The following is a 22,954-nucleotide window of genomic DNA, read 5'->3' as shown; positions in this document are numbered from 1 at the left end:
AACATTTTGTGGATTATTGCTTTTTCATGATGAGAGAAATCTAAAAAGTAAAAAATTGCGATTGAAACTTAACTTTTTTGAATAAAGACAAAAATAATCAAATAAGCCAATTTTTTCGTCTTTATTAAAAAAATTTGGGTTTCAATAATAATTTTGTACTTTTTAGATTCCTCTTGTCATAAAGAATCAATAATCTTTTTTTTATAAGAACAAAAAAAAAAAGAGGCCGAACAATTTGGATTCAGCCCTGAACCCAAGCTACGAATTCGGGCTGCTTGTTGGGCCAATCCGAAGTTGCCTCTTAAGTCTCAGTTGGTAGGTAGGGAAGGTAATGGGACTCTTTTAATTCTACATGTTCAATGCCCTTTACCTCTGCAGTTTCCAAGCTGTTAGGATTGTCACACACACGCACATGATTTACGAGTATAAAACAGTAAAGAATCCACACAGAGATATACGTGGTTCTCCAAAATCGGGTATGTCCACGGGAGCGAGAGCGGCTGCTGTTCTTTTATTATCACAGTATGGAATAGAGTTTACAACATAGAGTATTTATAACTACTCTATTCTAACCCTAATATGGTATTTGGTTTGTACCCCAAAAATACCATTGTACGAACTGTACCATACTGCGGAGGGCAACGCCCCCCGCACCCCCCAATTATGGAACATTGGGCCTTCGGCCCAGTCTACTTTCACTGGATCATTGGCGATGGGCCAGATGCCGTTGCTCCGCTACGCTCCACTCGTTCCGCTCCGGCATCTGGCCTTCTTTCTAGAATTCCTTAGTATTTCTTCGTACTTAATATACGAGCCATAGTTCTAACTCAATTGAATCAATTCTCCTTCCCACTCCACGATTTCAGTGGAATTTTGGTAATAATCTCTCTCTCTCTCTCTCTCTCTCTCTCTCTCACACACGCGCGTGCACACGCATAGTCCTGTTTTTCGTTTCTTTTCCTCCCTAAGGCATCTTTGCAGTTGGCTTGTAAGAATTTGTGCATAGACGCGGGAAGTTATGAAGTTTTCACCTTTTGGTTTCTTTGAAGCTGAGAATTTGTATCTCCTCAGTAAAAAGGGTTTTTTGCCTTATTAATTTTTGGAATGTCCCAATATTTCCCCGTTTTCCCTTTGCTCTGAAAACCCCTTGTTTGTTTTAGCAGAAAGATGGGGGAAGATTGCGGGGATTGCAGTAAATGGGAACAAGACATGTACTGAACCCATTTCCAGTCCATTATGTTCCTTCAAATTCTCCTACAAGGTTTTGATCAGCAACTCGTGAGTTCAAAAAACTATTGTTAATCCCCTCTATTTTATGATCGTGTTCTTTTTTTTTTTTTCATGCAAAAAATGCGAGTGCAAGCGTGGTACCCATTCTTCCAACATGGAGCAAATAATGGACTATGAGGAAGTGGTCTGGGCTTGAAACTTAGATATTTGCTCCATCTTAAGGTCTCAAGTTCGATTCTTCTTGTCAACAACTCTTGGAGCCACCTCACTCCCACGCGTAAGCCTGTGAAATGGCTATGAGAGAGGCTGTAGGGATAAATTCAAGGTGTGGACAAGCTGGCCTAGGACACCCTGCATTACAACAAAATAAAATAAAAGGACTACAGGGACTTGAACCTCGTGCTTGTCCAACCAGGTCATTAGTTTCCACCTCTTGAACCAACCCCTTATTGGTATTATCATGTTTCGTTGTTTTGCTTATTGATTGTTTTTGGTTTTGTATCTGATTATGCGTCTATGCGTGTATGTTCCTACTCTCATTACCAAATTAACAGTTCTTTTGACCCTCCTCGTAGACATGGATGAATATGATTATATCTCTTGCCACATATGATGCTTAAAAATTTGAAAGAGTCATCCTAGTTGGCCATATTTCATAACGGAAAAGTCTGTGACGATATATTCGGACACATATGCGTCCGTAACCACCCGATGCATATGGGTCTCTCACTGTTTTGTGCGGCACACTTTTATCTGATGGCGCCAGATACAAGATGTGTCGGGATCTGTGTGTAGCATATAGCGTCGCTCTTTCATAATGGGTGCTGAGATAAACAGAGAGAGTCCGTTCCAGAAAACAAATAAGAACTTATTTTTTGTCCAATAATAAGGGTTGTTCCAAAAAAAATAAGAAGGTGGTATTTATTTTTTCAAAATTTACATAGGTACCAATGGGCGCCGGGGAGGGAAATCGTACCCTCGGCCGCGCCGGGCCGTCTCCGGCCACCGGACGGCCGATCAGAGCCGTCCAAAAGTTCTATAAAAAAAACCGACGTGGGAATTAACGACATCCGAGGTGTGTAGGATGCTTGATCCCAGCCCCCCTTTTCCGTGTAGGGTGCTTGATCATATATACACGGAAAAGGGGTGCTCGGATTAAGCACTCTACGCATCTCGGATGCCGTTGATTCCCGCGCAAGGCCCCTAGTTTTTTTTTTTTAGAATTTTTGGACGGCTCGGATCGGCCGTCCAGTGGCTGAAGACGGCCCGGTGCGGCCGCCGGTACGATTTCCCTTCGCCGGCGCCCATTATCATAGCAACAGTCTTATTTTTTGTATAAGGCAACTTCAAGTTCAAAAATTATGTGTTTATGCAAATAATTTTCCTACCATTATGGATCTTGTTTGATAGATCTCATTGAGATCTTTAATACGGTGCAAAAAAAATTGAATTTTTTTTTTCATTTACATTATTTTTGAATTTGAAAATGTGAAAGGAACTTTTTATTTGGGTTTTGTGGAATGGCCCTTCTTATTTTTGAATGAGAAGTGGCAAAATAAGTACTTATTTTTTAAGAAGGGTTTCAGAACGGAGCCTGATTTAAGTGCCACCCAAATTCGTGATAACATCATCTATCAAATTCTTTAGGCTGCCGTTATCAGAGCAAGGTGGGGTTGAATCTTTTAACTTCAGGGAAAAAAAATGATATTGAGCCTGAAAAATCTAGGGTTGGAATTGTAACTTGTAAGAGGATTGGATTAACAAGATATTAGCACTAGGTCTTTGCGTGATGCGATGATCAATTATCAGTGATGTATTTGAAGAAGTTTTCTATTGATCACATAATTCATCCAATCTAAGTCCCATATAACTATAGCACTATGGCAGAATCAGTAGCAGGGGTAGAGAAACAAATGCTCAATATTTGTGATACCTTTTGCTGCTTTGTGAAAGGTGCAATGAGCAAAATCCTGCATTCAGCGAAATTTAGCTACTTGAGAATCCACATATGATCTATTGGCCATCTATTTTTTTCTGTATTGAGCACTCCATGGTTTGATATTTACAACTTTCTTGACGAGATATGTTAAATCTTTGGTACATTCGTTCTCTCGGTCAAAATCCTCGAAACTCACTAGGATAGTGATGCTTCATTTTTGTTATGGTACTTCCTGTAGTTCTTTTTGTTAAATATTCTAGGTTAGGGTGTTTCTTATGCATAGATTATTGTGCTTTTGGGCCACTGGGTTAAACTGCAAACTTTTTTGTATTTGAATGATGTGAAGTGAAAGGTAATTCTCTAATTCTTTTTGCAAGATATTCCAGTAAAATTTGCGAGAAACATGAAAAGGAAATTACCTGAAAATGTAACCGTAATAGGTCGGAGTGGTGCCAAGTGGAATGTAGGACTGGTCGCAAGCGGGGACGCATTGCTTTTCAAACATGGTTGGAAAGAATTTGTTGAGGATCATTTTCTCAAAGAAGATGATGTCTTGATCTTTGGGTACAATGAGGACTCACGGTTTGATGTTTTAATATTTAATGGGTGGAGCTTCTGTGAGAGGGAATCTTTATATTTTGTCAGAAAATGTGAACATACAGAAGTAGATCCTGGATTCCAAACAAAGAGAAACATGAGGGAGAGTGAGGGTTCTGTTGAAGTTGGACATGACTCAAAAAGACCAAGAAACAATGAGAATCTGCAGTCAGTGCATTTGGGATGGCGCACCCAAGGTAGGACTAGGGAGGGAGCAAGCAATGTCATGACTCATCATGGCAAGCGTGTGGTGGCGAAAAAGGTTAATTCGGGTAAGCCTTTTTATTTTACCGAACATGCAATGTGTCAAATTCTACTTGCATAGTTCTCTCACATAGTTAATTGTCTTTAATGTTGCTTTGTTCAAGAAAATAGAAAAAAAAGTCCTTGGTTTGGTACATATGATTCCTAATCTAAGAAGTCTTTCAAAATCTCTTTGGTCCGTGTGTATTCTAATTTTTTGTTGCTATTTTAGTTCAATTCCAAATTCCATGTATGGCCATCTTGTGGTCTATCTTGTCATACAATTCTGAGGATTGTGAAATATGCATGTCTTCTGCTTGGTTCTGTGATTTATAAATGATTTAGTTGCGAAAGACGGATTTCTTGCAGGCTATTCTCTGCAATATGTATCCAATAGAAGACCTAAAACGGAAGAGGAGAAAGAGAATGCGCTAAAAATGGCAGATGCAGCATCAACTCCAGACAGTTTCATCATAGTGATGCGAGCCACACATGTGTACAAGAGGTTCTTCATGGTAAACTCTTGTGTAGTTCATAATTTGATCGTATTCTGTTCTGTGTTTGATTTTTTCACTCCTCTTTAGACCATCTGCATCTCATGGGTTTACAAAATTATATTATGTGAAAAGGTGAACACCAAAAAGGTAATGGTGTAAATTCATAAAAATAAAGACGGAAAACGAGGGGTGATATAGAAAGAGTGTGAGAACCAATTCCATATTACAAATCTTCCATTATTTTCGTTAGGCTATATACGCAATTGCTGACAGATATGAAAAACTTCAACAATAGATATTTTTTGAAGTATGACCATGACTGACTACCTTTGTGCAATCGATTTCTTCTGAATTGGCACTTTCCCATTTGCTTCGTAAGAACCAAGATGCGATCCTTCGTGTTAAAGAGAAAGAGAACACATGGCATGCCAGCTATTATGGAAGAGTTGGAGTTAATTCTGGGGGACTGGTTGGTGGTTGGAAGGATTTCGCTGTTGAAAACAACTTGGAAGAATTTGATGTGTGTCTGTTTGAGATCGCTAGTGAAACTCACGACGAAATTGTCTTGGATGTAAGTATCTTCCGAGTTGTTGCAGAGGTAAGTGCACTGACCCAGGTGTCACGTTCCCCATCAAAGCGTGGAAGACCATCAAAGTATTAGAGGAAATCAAATTAGGGCATTGGTGTATCAATTCTTCTGATATGAAGGAAAATGATTTTTGCACTCCAATTTCTTATAAATGAACTCCGAAATTTGTCTTTTAGTTCTTGTGTTGTGTGTAACTTTAAATATTAAAGGACGAACTTTGGAGTGCATCATAAGAAAGTGGAGTGCGAAAGTCATTATTCTACAATGAAAAGTATTGCGTACTTTGAAAGTTTTTGGTGGTCGATTTTGATGCGCACATATGTTGCCCTTTTTTGGATGAGAGTACAATTAAACAAGTGTTCCAGTTTAAAGTAAGCTATAGTGTGCTGTGCTGTGCCCGTATCCCAGCAGCAAGGTGTTTGCGTACTCGCTGGAAGTTTAAGTTCATTTTGAATTCATATGATTAACATATCATGAAAATATGCTATTGTTATTTTTAGAGCAGGTTTGGCTGCCGCTGGGAAAAATAATAAAAACTTTAAACTATTACTCTCGGAATTGGTAACCTTAAGTTTCGTAGGGGGTCACAATTTTCCGGGTAGGTACACCCCACTGCTTTCAAGTGAAACGGACCTCACCGTCTAATTTATGTCATTGCTATTGTTATCTGTATTGATCTTCGAAGTAGGTCAATGTTGCCTAAAGTTATTGTCATTTTTCTTAGATTATTGATTCTTGATAACAGTTGCATTTCAGCATTTGTTCTTGGTTAGCAAAATATTCAAGGTCATGACATTAGTTAAAGGATGGTTAGCTATGTCCAATTGCTCCTTTTTATTGCTCTGTTTAATGCTCCCCTTGTTTCAGCGGGAAATAATTTTCCCTTTTTTGTATTCGGGATATCAGAAAAAATGAAATTCTACCGCAAATATTAAGCACTTGGATCGTGATTAGGCAAAAAAAAAAAAAAAAAAAACGAAAAAGACCTCATCTAGGCACGATGCTTCCAATAGTTTCCAATTTTATTGGATGTCACCGAAGGGACCATTTAGGTAACGCTTAAGCATTCCGTTTTTTGACATAGAATGTAAGCAACACTTCAATCCAAAATCATTCAAAATCATAGGAGGGCACAAGGGTGTGTTAGAGATTTATCAAAACGTAATCACTATATTGCTTGAAGTTGCTCTGGCTTTTTTGGGTCTCTCTAAGTAAGTGACGGCATTGGTCCCTCAAGATTGAAATGCGCGTAAGTTTGCCCGAATATCTGAGCTCTTAAAGAAACTATACTCTTAGAAGAATCCAAGGAGGCATGATGGGTTTAGTGCCAAAGAGTTGTATTTACGAACATAACATTCCGTAATTTTTTTTTTTGTCAAACAGAAACTATAACATTCCGTAATTAAATTCAAGAAAGAAAATAATTTCTTTACACCGCCGGGGTAAATATTTGTTTTCTTCAAATTAATTGCATTGCGACACGTGTCAAAACAGTGATCCTAATTAATAAAACATGGCGATGTGGTGCAATGCAATTGATTTGGAGGAAACAAATATTTACACCGGCGATGTGAGGATCTCTGAAAGAAAATGCTCAAATGCAAAGAATTTCAAATGAACTTTTTAGAAGGGATACGAATACGTGTCAAAAAGTGTAAACGGCTTTGTTTGATTGACATTTTAGTTTAGTTTAGTTTTGGTAGTGAGTGGGAAGAGAGAAACAGGATAATGATTGAAGAGATGGGTAATAATTGAAAAGAGACAGAGAGAGATGAAAAAGTAATAATTGGAGAAATATGGCAATGATTGGAAAAATATATATGGTAATGATTGAAAAATTGAATTAAAACTAAACTAGAATGCTAACCAAAACATTATTTTATTAGGCATCTCTAGGGACGGAACAAATTTATATAGTATCAAATTTTGTTTTGGTGACACATAACATCAAGAGGCACTAAAAATTTGTGTCAACCATAAATTTGGAACAAGGGCGTTTTAAGGGGCGTTTCATTATTTAATTTTTTTTCTCACTTTAACTTTAAAGGATTCATTTTGCCAATCGTAAATTTCTATATTTGATGATGTGACAATTTAAAGATTCATTTTCATTTTGATGTGTGTGATAAAGAAAACTTACATCGAAAGTGTTCGAAAAGTGCAACTAGTGATTTAGATTCATTTTGATATGTAAGATCTAATTATCAAAATGAATCTCAACTACTGATTAATTATTTTTTTCGAGACACTTTCGGGATAAACAAAAGTCTAGCTGATCAGTCACCGGCCATTTCAGTATTTGATAAACAAAAGTCCTTTCACTTCCCTCGTCCAATGCATCAAATGCGTCCGCACATGCACAACTCCCGCACTTGGCAGCTGTTTATCGTGTCGAACTACTTTATAGTCCACAAAATTATATATATTTTTTGGTTTGTATTTTGAATTTTTTTTTAAAAACTAGTAGGAATAATAAGTGGAGAGAGATAAAGAAAGAATGTTAGAAGTAGGAGGAATTTAAGGGGTATTTTTGAAAAATTCTTTTTGAAAATGGAAGAGAATAAAGCATTAAATATTATTACTACAAGGAATATTTAATCGATTTTGCTATCCTCCGCTCATTAGGCAGAAAATAATATACACATACTTTTAAACAAGTTTGAATATTAATATATATATATATTACAGATATTAATATACTTTCATAAATATTAATATACATTTATCTGATATTAATACTTATTTTTGTTTATTACTCTATCCATTTGAACGAATTTTAGAATAATTCATGTGCTGCCCAGTGGGCCTTCGAATATGCACGAGTCCCGTGGCTGAATGACTTGTTGCAATGTCAGATTTTCTGGACACTCACATTTGAAACGCATTTAAGATGTGAAAGTCAAATGACAAAAATAACCCATGCCTTTACCAAATTCTTTTCTCCCTTGGTCAATTTGCCCCATATTGCACAGCCAATGCTAGTTTTATGACATGCGTCAATAACCCATTTTCATTGCTTGACAGTTTACACTAATGATTAATTTATTCACCACAATTATTTATTTTATCGTTATTAAATTTTTTTTGTGTTTGTTAATTTGACGTCAAATTTTTATGTGATATGGGTGAGTAAGGAATAGAGGAATAGAAAAAGTAAAAATTAATGACTTTTAAATAAGTATTTTGAGAAATATTCAAGAAAACGTTTAAAAACTTACTTTTTGAGCTTTTTTTTGTGGATATTTTTCAAAATATTTGTATAAAAGTTAAAATTTTTTTATTTTTCTGATTCCTCTCATCCTTACTCACTTATATCATATAAAAGTTTGGTGTAAAACTAACAAATGAAAAAAAATTGAATAAAGAAAAAATCAAAAAATTATTCTGCATAAGTTAATCATTAGCGTAAATACCGCACTGGTAAATCAAATTCATACTCTTTTATGAAAATTTTAATTTCTGTAATTTTGATGTACTGAAAAATAGTAATATGATAATGGAGAATTCGCCCTATATGTTTTGGTCTCTAGACTAATGTCCAAATATACTTGTTTTCACTAAAAATACAATTTAGTTCATTTATGCCTTGTTCTCTTTCCTTTTTAAAAAGAATTTTTCAAAAAATTCTCTCTAGATTCCTCATACTTTCAACATTTCTCTCTCTATCGCTTTTTCACTTATTACCCCTACAATTTTTCAAATTTTTTTTCAAAAACCAAATCAAATACAGCATTAGATAAGAGACATGAGTTATCTATGACCTTGAGTATTTCTTGATTGAATACCAAAAATATTACCTCTACAATTTTTCAAATTTTTTTTCAAAAACCAAACCATATACAACATTAGATAAGAGACATGAGTTATCTATGACCTTGAGTATCTCTTGATTGAATACCAAAAATACTGTTTAGGATGTGTTTTACTATCTAAAATAAATACTTATTTTTTTTAATAAAAAGTGATATATTGTGAGACAATAACCTGTCTTGTAAAACGAAAAAATTGAGACAGTGACTTGTCTTGTTAAGTGAAAAATAAGTATTAAAAAAAAAGAACCTTGATTGAACGGGAACTAATTAGTCAAATTTGAAAAAAAAAAAAAAAGATTCAAAAAAAATGCTACGGACCAAAAAAAATTGACACGTGTCAAAAATAGTAGCTTTGGTCGTACAATTGTGGGGCAAGCTGACCCCAGCGGAGAAAAGAATGTGGAAAAGGCGGAGGGCCGAGTCCCTGCCGTGCTTGGAAAGCGCTGGAAAAAGCAGCGCCTGCAAACGTCGTCGCTTGGGGCCTAGTTAGACAGGCCATTCGTTCACCTTTTGCTCCTCTCTCCCATACTCTATCTTTTGCTCCTCTCTTTATTGTATGAATTATTTTGACCATTAAAATATTATTTTTATGTTAAAGAGTTATCCATTAAAATATTACTTTTTCTCTCCCCCTATCAGTCTCTCATCCTCTCTTATTTTTTTTATATATTATTAATCAGTTTTAGAAAAATTAAGTGCTCCAATTTACAATCTATTTGAATTGGTGCAAAAATTTTATTTCTAAGATTATATTATTTTACAGAATGATGATTAATTTTTGTTTCTAGTGCTCTCATAATTAATAGATAAACAGTTTAAAAAAATTAAATACTTCAATATTCAATCTTTTTAAATGTAACGCTCCCAATTTTGGGTACGTTAAAGAAGCAATTTCATTGAAAAACTAAATAGAGTCTGGCTCAATATTACAACATAATTCTCCCAAGAGTACTTTATTAAACAAAAGGAGGGTAGACTAGGGTTCCTATCTACTACTCCGCCTCTTCTTCCATTCTGGCCAGCTCCTCGGCTCCGAAAGCTTCCAAGGTATAATGTTCACTCTGTTCATCTATGAGGTCTGACACATTATACCGGCGTCGCCACCAATATAATATGTCAGGGTCACCAAAGGTAACACCGTGAGCTTACAAAAACTCAATAGAGTAAACCCTACCCACTAACTCATAACTTACAAACAGTAAATCATATACGACGAATAGTAACAATCACACATCCACATTCACTATTCAAGTATCGTTGGTGTCTATGTTTTTCTGTGTTTCTCCTACGCAACTCATCGTAGACCGTGTCTCCATTTTCGCATACCAATCCATCTTTCGAAAATCATTTGTTTAACACACCCAACCTCGGTTCCGCCGTTCCGGGTTCCCGAGTATCCTCACAATGGTTCCGCCGCACCGGGTTTCCATTGGCACACGATTGCACTGGCTCCGTACCCCGGATAACCAAGCCACACACCCAACATCGGTTCCGCCGTTCCGGTCTCCCGAGTATCTTCACAATGGTTCCGCCGCACCGGGTTCCCATTGGCACACAAAACACACACCACACAATGGGCTACCATGTCCGGCCACATTGCGGTTTTCAAAACATTTCACCTTTTCAAAACATGCCTTTTCGTTAACCACACCCTAGGTGTCATGTTTCTAACTTTTTCGATTTTCGTGTCACCTTTTCATGCATAGACTCTGCGGTAGAACTTTTCACAAAAATAAGCATAAATCATTTATTGAAACTACACTAGCAAGATCATTCAACTCAATATTACTAAGCATGCTCGAAAAGATCAAAATATGAATACTTCAAATCAAGCGTTAAAATCTTATCCTTCGAAAATCGTTATATCTTACTTTTTGAGAAATTCAATACAACATATGTTTATTTAAGACAAAGTCATTTATCCAACATGTTCATACCTCCATTAGTGAGATAAACTTATTGACAATCATGCATTTTAAACAATAGATAACCTTATCTACTTGAAGCTAAACAATAGATAACCTTATCTACATAAGGAAAACAATAAGGATATTGATACTTTGAATCAAGAACATGCTACTTTCTAACGTAGATTCTATACTATACGTAGAGTTATTGGACTAGGGACTCTACTTATACTTAGGGAAGTGAGTAGAGAAAATCTACCTTGATCCGAAACTTAGTCGGGGCCGAACAAGCTAGTTGGAAGTTTTCTACGAGCGGTGAAATTCGTAAATCTGGACCAAACTTTGGATGGCAGTAACTCGGTCAATATTTGGCCGAATATAATCGTTCTTGGGTCGAAATTGAAGCTCTCGAAGTGCTCTACAACTTTCGTGAAGGAAGTTGATCCTAGAAACTACTTTAGGTGGGAGAAAAATGGTGATAAAGGAGAAGACAGTATGCTGTCTGGAAATAGAAATCCGAGATTTTTAGTGAACTTCAGATACCAATATCTTTGTCATTTCTTCACCGATTAGGGTGGTTCTTGGGTCTAACTTGAAGGTCTCGAAGTGCTCTACAACTTTCCCGAAGGGAGTTGGTTCTAAAAACTAGCCTAAGCAGGGGAAAACTGAGGATTTATGAAGGGCAGTAGGCTGCCTGGAAAAACAGAAATGGTTTCTAGAGAGAAGTGAGAGCAAGAAGTGAAGGTGTGAGTTGAAATGCTTGGAATGACTTGCTATTTATAGGCAAAACTTGAGCTCCTCCTCTCTCCTCTATGGCCGGCCCCCCCTTCTCTCATTTCTCCCATGGATTTGCTCCATTGAATTGTCATCTCATGCCTTTCAATCATGCCATGCCTTTCATGACTTGTTACTTCCATTTGTAGGCCAAATCTTAGGCCATCATGAAGGGTTTTTGACTTGTCAAGTCTATGGGGAGGTTGCTTGCAAGAAGGAATATAATCATGGCCTAGCTTTGTACTTTGAAAGACTAGAAATAAGTTGGCAAGTGGTCAAAAATAGGCTTAAAGGCTATAATGTTGCTTGTGTAAGTAATCAAAACTCATGCACACACTCCACCCCACTCTCTCCATCCGGCCTTTCTCTCTCTCTCTCTCTCCATCCGGCCCCTCTCTCTCTCTCTTGTTTCTATATACATCCAAGAAAATCTAGGAAAGTAAGTCTAGGATTTTAAGATTAGAACATAGGTGTGCATGCATGGCAAAGCTAGCCGAAGCAAAATGATGGGATTCTTTGTATGACTTGTCTTGTCATGCTTATTGGCAAGTCAAAGGTCTATTAATCAAGGGACGAAAATTCCCCTAACAATTATGGACCAAGGGGTAAAGGAATATTGGTCATAATTAGGGTTGAAAATGACTTGTCATGGGGTATAATGATTACCCCTAAAAGTTTAAGGGTTCAATTAGGGTTCGGGGGTTCAAAAGGCTCAAAGACGGTCAAAAAGGTCCACCTAGGGTTAGGGAATTGTAACTAGGAGAAATGGTAGTTTGGTTTGTCCAACAAGTCGGTTGGAAACTAACCTTACTCGCCAAGTAGGATTTCTAGCCAAAAAATATAATTTAAAGATTTTATCTAACTTGTTAGGAAAATATACAAGTGCTTTTATAAGCATACTTGTTTTTAGAAAATGACTAGATTGCTCGGCGTGAAAGATATAATTTTATAAGTTTCAAATCTAATTATGACGGATTATAAAAATTAAAAAGAAATTTTTAGTAGCAAATCCAAGTAATTAAGATAAAATTTAAATATTTAACGAAATTTTTATTTACCAAAAATCAGGGTCGTTACATTAAACTTGTGCGAAGATTTTATTTTTTGATCATTTTATCCTATAAGAACATATATATGGTCATAATTAATTTTTATCTTTAATACTCTCATAATCAAGTATCTGCTCTACAGATTCTAAATAAAAAATAGATACTTAATTATGAGAGCCTTAGAGACAAAAAATAATATGACCTTCTAGGATAATGATAAAAAAAAAAAAATTTGCGCCAGTCCAAACGAATTGAAAATTAAAACACTTAATATTTTATCATATTTTTTAATGTATAAGCAGTCTAAAAAAATTAAAGAAACGAAAATGTATATTTTAATAGGTGGTAGGTAAAATAGATAGTATTAGCGTAATTGTGAAAGAAAAAATTGATAACTTAACCAAAATTATGCACGGCTCATGAGGTGGTTATTCATTACTGTACATGCTCTAAGTGATAAAGGGGGGGAGAGTCAGAGTAAAAAAAAGGGAAAGCTGAAGTGGCTTGTCTTACTTGGCCCCAAACGCCGACGTTTCCTGTGGCTGCTAATTCCAGCGCTTCCCAAGCGCTGCAGGGACTCGGAACCCGGAAAAGGCAGTAGGGGTAGCTTTTGTAATTTGGTTTCCACATCTTAAATGCGTTTGTGAGGAGTGTCCCAGCCACCTGACATTGAAGCAAATGGCTGTCAAGTCGGCCACTAAACTCGTGCCCATGGAACGCGCTCTACTTTTATCGTGATTTTACTAGTAACTATAATTTTATGTACAAAGTTGAGCGTTTGTTTATAAAAATGAAGCGTGAAAATCAATTTTCAACTTTATAATATAACTCCGAACTCAATTATATTCAAATCGTTTGATACATATGTTTTTAAACTTTTAGGCTCCATTTGTTTCGATGTAAAATGTTTTTTCAGAAAAACAAACTTCAAACTTTTATTTTTCGGTACTTGATTGGCACTTGAAAATATTTTCAGAAATCGAAAAATAGTGTAGAGAGAGAAGGCTTAAACGATGGAGAGATTTGAAAAAATTGAAATTGAATGTGATTAAGGATTGAAGATGGAGGAAACTGAGCAATGAGAATTGCAGTAGAAGGCAACGGGTTTATTTTAGAAAATAATTTACGGAAGATTTAAAGGTAAGTCATTTTTATCCAATTAATAAAAAATATTTTACATATAAAATATTTTTTCTCATTTTTTACACAATCAAATATTGAAAAATAGATAAATATGTTACCGAAAAATATTTTATCGAAAAATATTTTACGGTCAAACAAACATAGCCATAGCGTAAAATGTAGCACCTATAGAAATTCTATTCTTTTCTTCAAAAAAGTTGCATAACCTGTAAGGGAAGCGGGGGATGCTGTCCCCAAAGGGACAGCAACGTGCTGCTGTGTCCGATTCTAGGCCCACTCCGGTCTCGTTTCGATAATCAGAATCGTTCACTTTGTAGACTTCGTCGAGTAAAATAACTGTGCAAAAAATCAGCTTGATTGGATATCGTTAAGTGCCTGATCGGAGCCCATATAACTCTCGGTCCATGGGTTACAGTGGATTTGATCCAGTGTTTCGGATCTATTCTTTTCAAGATAAAAAGGTTCCGATCAGGAACTTAACGATATCCAATTAAGCTAATTTTTTGTATGGTTGTTCTACTCGACGAAGTCTACAAAATGAACAATTCCGATCATTAAAACAAGACCGAAGTAGGTCCAGAAACTGAGCCCAGCAGCACACTGCTGTCTCCTTGGGGACAGCAGCCCCCCCCCCCCCCCCCCCCCCCGGAAGCGACGATTTTTACGAGCCATTGGCAAAAGGCTAGTTATTCTCCTTGCTCAGGGCCGCTAATAAAACACGGGTTTGGATTGAGCCGAAGCACAGACCTAAACCCAAGCTACGAACTCCTTTACCTTTGCAGTTTCCAACCCCTTCAATACTCCTCCTTACCATAGCACGATTTCAGTGGGGATTTTGGTAATAATCTCTCACTCTCTCTCACACACACACATGTTTTTCTTTTCTTTTCCTTCCAAAGACATTTGTGCATCTGGCTTGCAAGAATTCGTGCAAAGACGCTGGAAGTTAGAAAGTTTGCACCTTTTTGTTTCTATGAAGCTAAGAGTTTGTTTTATCTCCTCAGAAAAAGGGTTTTTTGCCGCATTAATTTTTGGGAAGTCCTAATATTTCCCCGTTTTCCCTATGCTCTGAAAACCCCTTCTTTTGTTTTGGCAGAAAGATGGGAGAAGATTGCAGGGATTGCAGTAAATGGGAACAAGACATGTACTGGACCCGTTTCCAGTCCATTATGTTCCTTCAAATTCTCCCCCAGGGTTTTGATCAGCAACTTGTGAGTTCAATAATCTTTTGTTAATCCCCTCTCTTTTATGATCGTGTTCTTTTTTTTTTTTTTTCGTGCAAGTATGGTATCCATCCTTCTGACAGGGAGCATTGCCCTGTTACATCACACTACTGTAGAAACCCCGATGCACATATGATGTGAGGTGTTACGAGTATGTTTAGCTCTAATAATGGACTAGGGAAACCTCAAGGGGTTGGCCAATTGGTCTTGACTTGGGACTTTTGTGTTTGTCTCATTCTAATGTCTTAGGTTCGATTCTCCTTGTCAACAACTCTTGGGGACATCTCACTCCCACACGTAAGCGTGTGAAACGGCTGTGAGAGGGGCTGTAGGGATTAGTTCGAGGTGCGCACAAGCTGGTCAAGGACACCCTGTATTACCAAAAAAAATATAAAAAGAACTATGAGGACTTGAACCTTGTGCATCTCTTGCCACATATGATGCTTAGAAATTTGAAAGAGTCATCCTAGTTGGCCATATTTCATAACGGAAAAGTCTAACAACAGATTTCGACACATATGCGTCCGTAACCGCCCGATGCATATGGGTCTCTCACTGTTTTGTGGGGCGCGCTTTTATCAGATGGCGCCAGATCAGGATGTGTCAGGATCTGTGTGTAGCATATAGCGTCGCTCTTTCATAATGGGTGCTGGGATAAACAGAGATTGATTTAAGTGCCACCCAAATTCGTGATAACATCATCTATCAAGTTCTTTAGGCTGCTGTTATCACCGCAAGGTGGGGTTGAATCTTTTAACTTCAGGGAAAAAAAAAATGATATTGAGACTGAAAAATTTAGGGTTGGAAGTTGGAATTTTAAGAGGATTGGATTAACAAGATATTAGCACTAGGTCTTTGCGTGATGCGATGATCAATTATTAGTGATGTATTTGTAGAAGTTTTCTATTGATCACATAATTCTTCCAATCTAAGTCCCATATAACTATAGCACTATGGCAGAATCAGTAGCAGGGGTAGAGAAACAAATGCTCAATATTTGTGATACCTTTTGCTGGTTTGGGAAAGGTTCAATGAGCAAAATCCTGCATGCAGCGAAATTTAGCTACTTGAGAATCTGCATATGATCTATTGGCCATCTATTTTTTCTGTATCGAGTGCTCCATTGTTTGATATTTTACAATTTTCTTGACAAGATATGTTAAATCTTTGCTACATTCATTCTCTTGGTCAAGATCCTCGAAACTCACAAGGATAATGCTGCTTCATTTTGGTTATGGTACTTCCTGTAGTTCTTTTTGTTGAATAATCTAGGTTAGGGTCTTTCTTATATATAGACTATTGATATTTACAATTTTCTTGACAAGATATGTTAAATCTTTGCTACATTCATTCTCTTGGTCAAGATCCTCGAAACTCACGAGGATAATGCTGCTTCATTTTGGTTATGGTACTTCCTGTAGTTCTTTTTGTTGAATATTCTAGGTTAGGGTCTTTCTTATATATAGATTATTGTGCTTTTGGGTTGCTGGGTTAAACTGCAAACTTTTATGTATCTGAATGATGCTGAGTGGAAGGTTATTCTCTAATTCTTTTTGCAGGATATTCCAGTAAAATTTGCCAGAAACATGAAAAAGAAATTACCCAAAAATGTAACCGTAATAGGTCCGAGTGGTGCCAAGTGGAATGTAGGATTGGTCGCAAGCGGAGACACCTTGCTTTTCAAACATGGTTGGAAAGAATTTGTCGAGGATCATTCTCTCAAAGAAGATGATGTCTTGATCTTTAAGTACAATGGGGACTCACGGTTTGATGTTTTAATATTTAATGGGTGGAGCTTCTGTGAGAGAGAATCTTCATATTTTGTTAGAAAATGTAAACATACAGAACTAGATCCTGGATTCCAAACAAAGAGAAACATGGGGGAGAGTGAGAGTTCTGTTGAAGTTGGACATGACTCCTTGGATTGTGGTGTAGGATGTTCTCCAACAAAAAAACCAAGAAATAATGAGAATCTGCAGTCAGCGCGTTTGGGACGGCGCACCCAAGCTAGGACTAGGGATGGAGCGAGCGATGTAATGACTCATCATGGCAAGCGTGTGGTGGCGAAAAAGGTTAATTCGGGTAAGCCTTTTTTATTTTTCTGAACATGCAATGTGTCAAATTCTACTTACATGGTTCTCTCACATAGTTAATTGTCTTTAACGTGTCTTTGTTTGAGAAAATAGAAAAAAAAATTCCTTGGTTTGGTTCATATGATTCCTAATCTAAACAAGTCTTTCAAAATCTCTTTCGTCCATGTGTATTCTAATTTTTTGTCGCTATTTTAGTTCAATTCCAATTTCCATGGTATGGCCTTCTTGTGGTTTATCCCGTCGTTCGATTTTGGGGATTGTGAAATATGCATGTCTTCTGCATGGTTCTTTCATTTATAAATGATTCAGTTGCGAAAGACGGATCTGTTGCGGGCTATTCTCTACAATATGTATCCAATAGAAGACCTGTAACAGAAGAGGAGAAAGAGAATGCGCTAAAAATGGCATTTGCAGCATCAACCCCTGATAGTTTCATAGTAGTGATGCGAGCCACACATGTGTACAGGAAGTTCTTCATGGTAAATTCTTGTGTAGTTCATAATTTGATCTTATTTTGTTCTGTGTTTGATTTTTTCACCCCTCTTCAGACCATCTGCATCTCGTGGATTTACAAAATTATATTATGTGAAAAGGTGAATTCCAAACGGGTAAACCAAACCAAACTGAGCCTTACGTCCCAATCACTTGGGGTCGGCTACATGAATCCGTTTCCTCCATTGGACTCTGTCAAGTGCCACTTGTTCACACAGACCCATTATACTCATATCTTTGCGCACTACAGCATCTAATGTCAATTTAGGTCTACCCCTTCCCGTAACATTGCTACCTAGAGTTATCCTATCCGCTCTCTTAACTACTACATTTTCTGGTCTACGGTAGATATGCCCAAACCACCTTAGCCTATTTTCCCTCAACTTCTCCTCTATAGGTGCTACACCTACCATCTCACGAACTGTTTCATTTCTAATCTTGTCTCGTCTAGTCTTGCCACACATCCAGCACGTAAAAAGAACCCGTCAGATCTTTATGACATGAATCCAAATATGAATTCCAAACGGGTAATGGAGTAAATTCATAAGAATAAAGACAAAAAATAAGGGGTATAGAAAGAGTTTGAGACCCAATTCCATATTCTAAATCTTCCATTATTTTCGTTAGGCTATATACGCAATTGTTGACAGATATGAAAAACTTCAACCATAGATATTTTTTGAAGTATGACCTTGATTGACTACCTTTGTGCAGTCTATTCCTTCTGAATGGGTCCTTTCCTATTTGCTTCATAAGAACCAAGATGTGATCCTTCGTGTTAAAGAGAAAGAGAACACATGGCATGCCAACTATTATGGTACAGTTGGTAATTCTGGGGGACTGGTTGGTGGTTGGAAGGATTTCGCTGTTGAAAACAATTTGGAAGAATCTGATGTGTGTCTGTTTGAGCTCGCTAGTGGAACTCACGACGGAATTGTCATGGATGTTAGTATTTTCCGAGTTGTTGCAGAGGTAAGTGTACTGACCCTGGTTTCCCGTTCCCCTTCAAAGCGTGGAAGACCTACAAAGCGTGGAAGACGCCGAAAAAGTCCGAGGAGCTGAAATTAGAGCACTGGTGTATCAGTTCTTATGTTCTTGTTTATGTTTATGGTATGGAGGAAAAGTATGGTGTACTTTTGGAAGTTTTTGGTGGGCAATTTTGATGTACACACATGTTGCCTTTTTGGATGTGAAAGTACAATTAAACAAGTGTTCCAGGTTTAGTAAGCTATATTTACTACTGTGTCTTCTGTTAGATATAATTGTGCATTTTGCATGGCTTCTGACCCACCATTTCTTTGCTCTCTCGCCTTTACTTCAGCCGGAAAGATGAGTATATTTTTGGTGTGATTGCTGTATTCAATTGGTGAGACCAGAAACAGAAAACGGCCAGCAAACAAAAGCGTGCCGTGTCTGTATCCTAGCAGCAAGGTGTTTTCGTACTCGCCGGCATAGTTGTTGGAATCATATGATTCGATCTGGTTCAGTGGATTGGAAATAGCTGCCTTTACTTCAGCCGGAAAGGGGAGTACATTTTTATTGCTCTGTTTAATGCTCCCCTTATTTCAGTGAAACAATTTTCCCTTTTTTGGTATTTGGGATACCATAAAACGAAATTCTACCGCAAATATTAAGCGCTTGGATTGTAAGTAGGCCAAAAAAGAAGAAGAAGAAGACCTCATCTAGGCACAATGCTTCCAATTTTAGTTTCCAATTTTATCGAATGTCGCTGAAGGGACTATCTAGGCATGACGCTTAAGCATTCTGTATCGGATGTCGCTAAAGGGACAATCTAGGTATGACCCTTAAGCATTCCGTTTTTTTGATAGAGTGTAAGCTGCACTTCAATCCAAAAGCGTTCCAAAACCATAGGAGGGCACAAGGGGGTGTCACAGATTTATCAAAATGTTTTCACTATATTGCTTGAAGTTGCTCTGGCTAGGCCTTAGGAGGACACATATGTGTCTTTAACCATCCGATGCACTTAGGTCTCTCGCTGTTTTGAGGGGTGCACTTTCTTCGGATGGCACCAGATACAAGATGTGTCCGGATCTGTTCGTAGCATAATTCATAATTCATTCAATCGAAGTCCCATATAACTACAGCACTATGGCAGAATCAGTAGCAGGGGTAGAGAAAGAAATGCTCAATGTTTGTGATACCTTTTGCTGCTCTGTAAAAGGTGCAATGAGCAAAATCCTGCATTCAGCGAAATTTTGCTACTCGAGAATCTGCATATTATCTATTGACCATCTATTTTTTCTGTATTGAGCACCCCATGGTTTGATATTTACAACTTTCTTGAAGAAATATGTTACTAGATCTTTGGCACATTTGTTCTCTTGGTCAAGATCCTCGACACTCACGAGGATAGTAGTGTTTCATTTTGGTTATGGTGCCTCCTTTAGTTATTTTTGTTGAATATTCTATTTTAGGGTCTTTTTTATTACTAGATTTAATTTTGTGCTTTTAGGCCGTTGGGTTAAACAGCAAATTTTTTTTTTTGAATGATGCGAAGTGGAAGGTAATTCTCTAATTTTTTTTTGCAGGATATTCCAGAAAAATTTGCCAGAAACATGAAAAAGAAATTACCTCAAAATATAACCGTAATAGGTCCAAGTGGTGCTATGTGGAATGTAAGACTGATCGCAAGCGGGGAGACCTTGCTTTTCAAACATGATTGGAAAGAATTTGTTGAGGATCATCCTCTCAAAGAAGATGATGTCTAGATCTTTACGTACGTCGGGGAGTCATTGTTTTTTTTTATTTTATATTTAATGGGTAGAACTTTTGTGAGAGGGAATCTTTATATTTTCTTAGAAAATGTGGAGTTTGTGGACATACAAAACTAGATATTGGATTCCAAACAAAGAGAAACACGGGGGAGAGTCCTGTTGAAGTTGGACATGACTCCTCGGATTGGGTAGGATGTAGTCCATCAGAAAGACCAAGAAACAATGAGAATCTGCAGTAAGTGTTCTTGGGATGGCGCACCCAAGCCAGGACTGGGGATGAAGCTAGCGATGTCATGACTCATCATGGCAAGCGTGTGGTGTTGCAAAAGGTTGATTCGGGTAAGCCTTCTTATTTTCCCAAACATGCAATGTGTCAAATTTTATTTGCATAGTTCTCTCACATACTATAGTTAATTGTCTTTAATGTTTCTTTGTTGGTTTTAGAAAATAGACAAAAATTCCTTGGTTTGGTACATACGATTTCTAATCTAAGAAGTCTTTCAAAATCTCTTTGGCCTGTGTATTCTTATTTGTTGTCGCTATTTTAGTTCAATTCCAAATTCCATGGTATGGCCATCTTGTGGTTATTCTGTTGTTCGATATTGGGGGTTGTGAAATATGCATGTCTTCTGATTGGTTCTTTGATTTATAAATGATTCAGCTACGAAAGAAGGATTGGTTGAGAGCTATCATCTGCAGAATGTATCCACCCGAAGACCTGTAATGGAAGAGGAAAAAAGGAATGCGCTAAAAATGGCACTTGCAGCATCAACCCCAAACAGTTTTAGAATAGTGATGCGACCCTCACATATATACATAAATTTCTTCATGGTAAATTCTTGTAGTTCATAATTTGATTGTATTATGTTCTGTGATTGATTATGTCGCTCCTCTTTATACCATCTGCATCTTGTAGATTTACAAAATTATATATGTGAAATGAGTGAAACACCAAAAGGGAAATGGTGTAAATTCGTAAGGATAAAGACGGAAAACGAGCCCTAATGTAAAAAAAGAGTGAGAACCAATTCCATATTCTAAATCTTCTGTTATTATTCGTTAGGCTATATATACAGATATGCTGGCTGATATGAAAAACTTCAATCGTAGATATTTTTTGAAGTATGATCTTGACTGACTTCCCTTTGTGCAACACTATTTGATGGGGACGATTCCTTCTGAATGGGTGCATTGCCATTTGCCTCGTAAGAGCCAAGATGTGACTCTTCGTATCAAAGAGAACGAGAAGACATTGCATGCCAAATATAAGTGTAGAGTTGGTGTTGGTGCCAGTAGTGGACTGGATGGTGGTTGGAAGGATTTCGCTTTTAAAACAACTTGGAAGAATTTGATGTGTGTCTGTTTGAGCTAGCTTGTGGAACTCACGATGGAATTGTCATGGATGTTATTATCTTCCGAGTTGTTGTAGAGGTAAGTGCACTGACTCGGGTGTCCCGTTCCCCTACAAAGCGTGGAAGATGCTGAAAATGTCCGAGGAAGTGAAATTAGAGCTCTAGTGTATCAATTCTTGTGTTCTTCCTTATGATTATGGTATTATGGAGGAAAAGTATGGTGTAATTTGGAAGTTTTTGGTGGGCTTTTTGATGTACACATATGTTGCCCTTTTGGATATGAAGAGTACAAGTAAACAAAGGTGTTCCAGTTTTTTAGTAAGCTATATTTACTACTGTGTCTTCTGTTAGATATATTTACTTCAGCCGGAAAGGGGAGTATATTTTTGATGTGATTGATGTATTCAATTGGTGAGACCAGAAACAGAAATCGGCCAGTGAACAATAGCGTGTCGTGTCTGTATCCTAGCAGCAAGGTGTTTTCGTACTCATTGGCATAGTTGTTGGAATTGTACGATTCGATCTGATTTAGTGGATTGGAAATAGCTGCCAATGATTAGTGAACTGGTGGATCAGAAATAGGTGTGAATCATAAGTGGACCGGTGAACGTTCGATTCACTTAAAATGTCTTTAAGTTCATTGTTGACTATTTTCTTGTTTTTTTGTTGTTGGTAAAGGGTTCAAACTATTTGTTTCACCTCTTTAGAATTGTGGTATGTCATTTTTTGTCTACGTTTCTCCTTATGTAGTGTTAGAAGTAGTAAAAAGAAAAGCAAATCTATTACTCGAGTGAATAAAAAGACAGAAAATGAAATACAACCACCCTATCTCTATCTATACTATACACTAACAAGAATGTAGTTACGTAAAATAAAAAGTTCTCTCCTACATGAAATTTTCTCACTTCTTAGTTTTTTTATTCTTTATTTAAAAATGTAGAATATGGAGTGTATTTTTATTTGAAAACGAAACTAAGTGTAATCAATAACATGAAATTATCTCAATTCTTAATCTATATTTTGCATGAAATTATCTTCTTTCTCACTAAGTTTTTTTCATCCCCATTGATCGAACGGGCAAAGACACTAGTAAACCTTCTTTGTTTTGTAATTTTACCTCTTTTTCACAAAAAACAGACCATAAGTAGAATACACAAATCCTCATTACTTGGAAGTTGCAAGTTGCAATAGAAGCAGCATACCCCACATTATTATCAAATCATTATTTTAAAGAACCTTTTTATTGACTTAGGTCTAAAACTTGCATTCATAGTATATA

The 22,954-nt window shown here is 37.0% G+C and overlaps 2 protein-coding genes across 5 annotated transcripts; both read left to right on the top strand.

Moving 5' to 3' along the window:
• Positions 1–827: 827 nt before the first annotated feature.
• On the top strand, positions 828–18,847 carry LOC131331129 (B3 domain-containing protein REM16-like). Of its 4 annotated transcripts, XM_058364969.1 has the most exons (6): positions 14,459–14,618; positions 14,877–14,991; positions 16,563–17,085; positions 17,406–17,575; positions 18,303–18,671; positions 18,707–18,847. In XM_058364969.1, the coding sequence occupies exons 2-5, from the start codon at positions 14,881–14,883 to the stop codon at positions 18,648–18,650; spliced, it is 1,152 nt and encodes a 383-aa protein (XP_058220952.1). In that variant the 5' UTR covers positions 14,459–14,618; positions 14,877–14,880; the 3' UTR covers positions 18,651–18,671; positions 18,707–18,847. The 4 variants fall into 4 exon arrangements, with proteins under 4 accessions (XP_058220954.1, XP_058220953.1, XP_058220952.1 ...); XM_058364971.1 differs by lacking the exons at positions 14,459–14,618; positions 14,877–14,991 and adding exons at positions 828–876; positions 1,164–1,278 and having other exon boundaries at positions 18,303–18,847; XM_058364967.1 differs by having other exon boundaries at positions 14,460–14,618; positions 18,303–18,847.
• An 850-nt stretch (positions 18,848–19,697) lies between these two features.
• LOC131328296 (uncharacterized) lies at positions 19,698–21,461 on the top strand. Its single transcript, XM_058361257.1, has 6 exons — positions 19,698–19,739; positions 20,138–20,224; positions 20,374–20,511; positions 20,872–20,890; positions 20,985–21,154; positions 21,387–21,461. The coding sequence occupies exons 1-6, from the start codon at positions 19,698–19,700 to the stop codon at positions 21,459–21,461; spliced, it is 531 nt and encodes a 176-aa protein (XP_058217240.1).
• The last annotated feature ends 1,493 nt before the right edge of the window (positions 21,462–22,954 follow it).

Source organism: Rhododendron vialii, chromosome 6a, assembly GCF_030253575.1.
Source record: "Rhododendron vialii isolate Sample 1 chromosome 6a, ASM3025357v1".
Lineage (NCBI taxonomy): Eukaryota > Viridiplantae > Streptophyta > Magnoliopsida > Ericales > Ericaceae > Rhododendron > Rhododendron vialii.
This window is presented reverse-complemented; position numbering and strand designations above follow the sequence as displayed.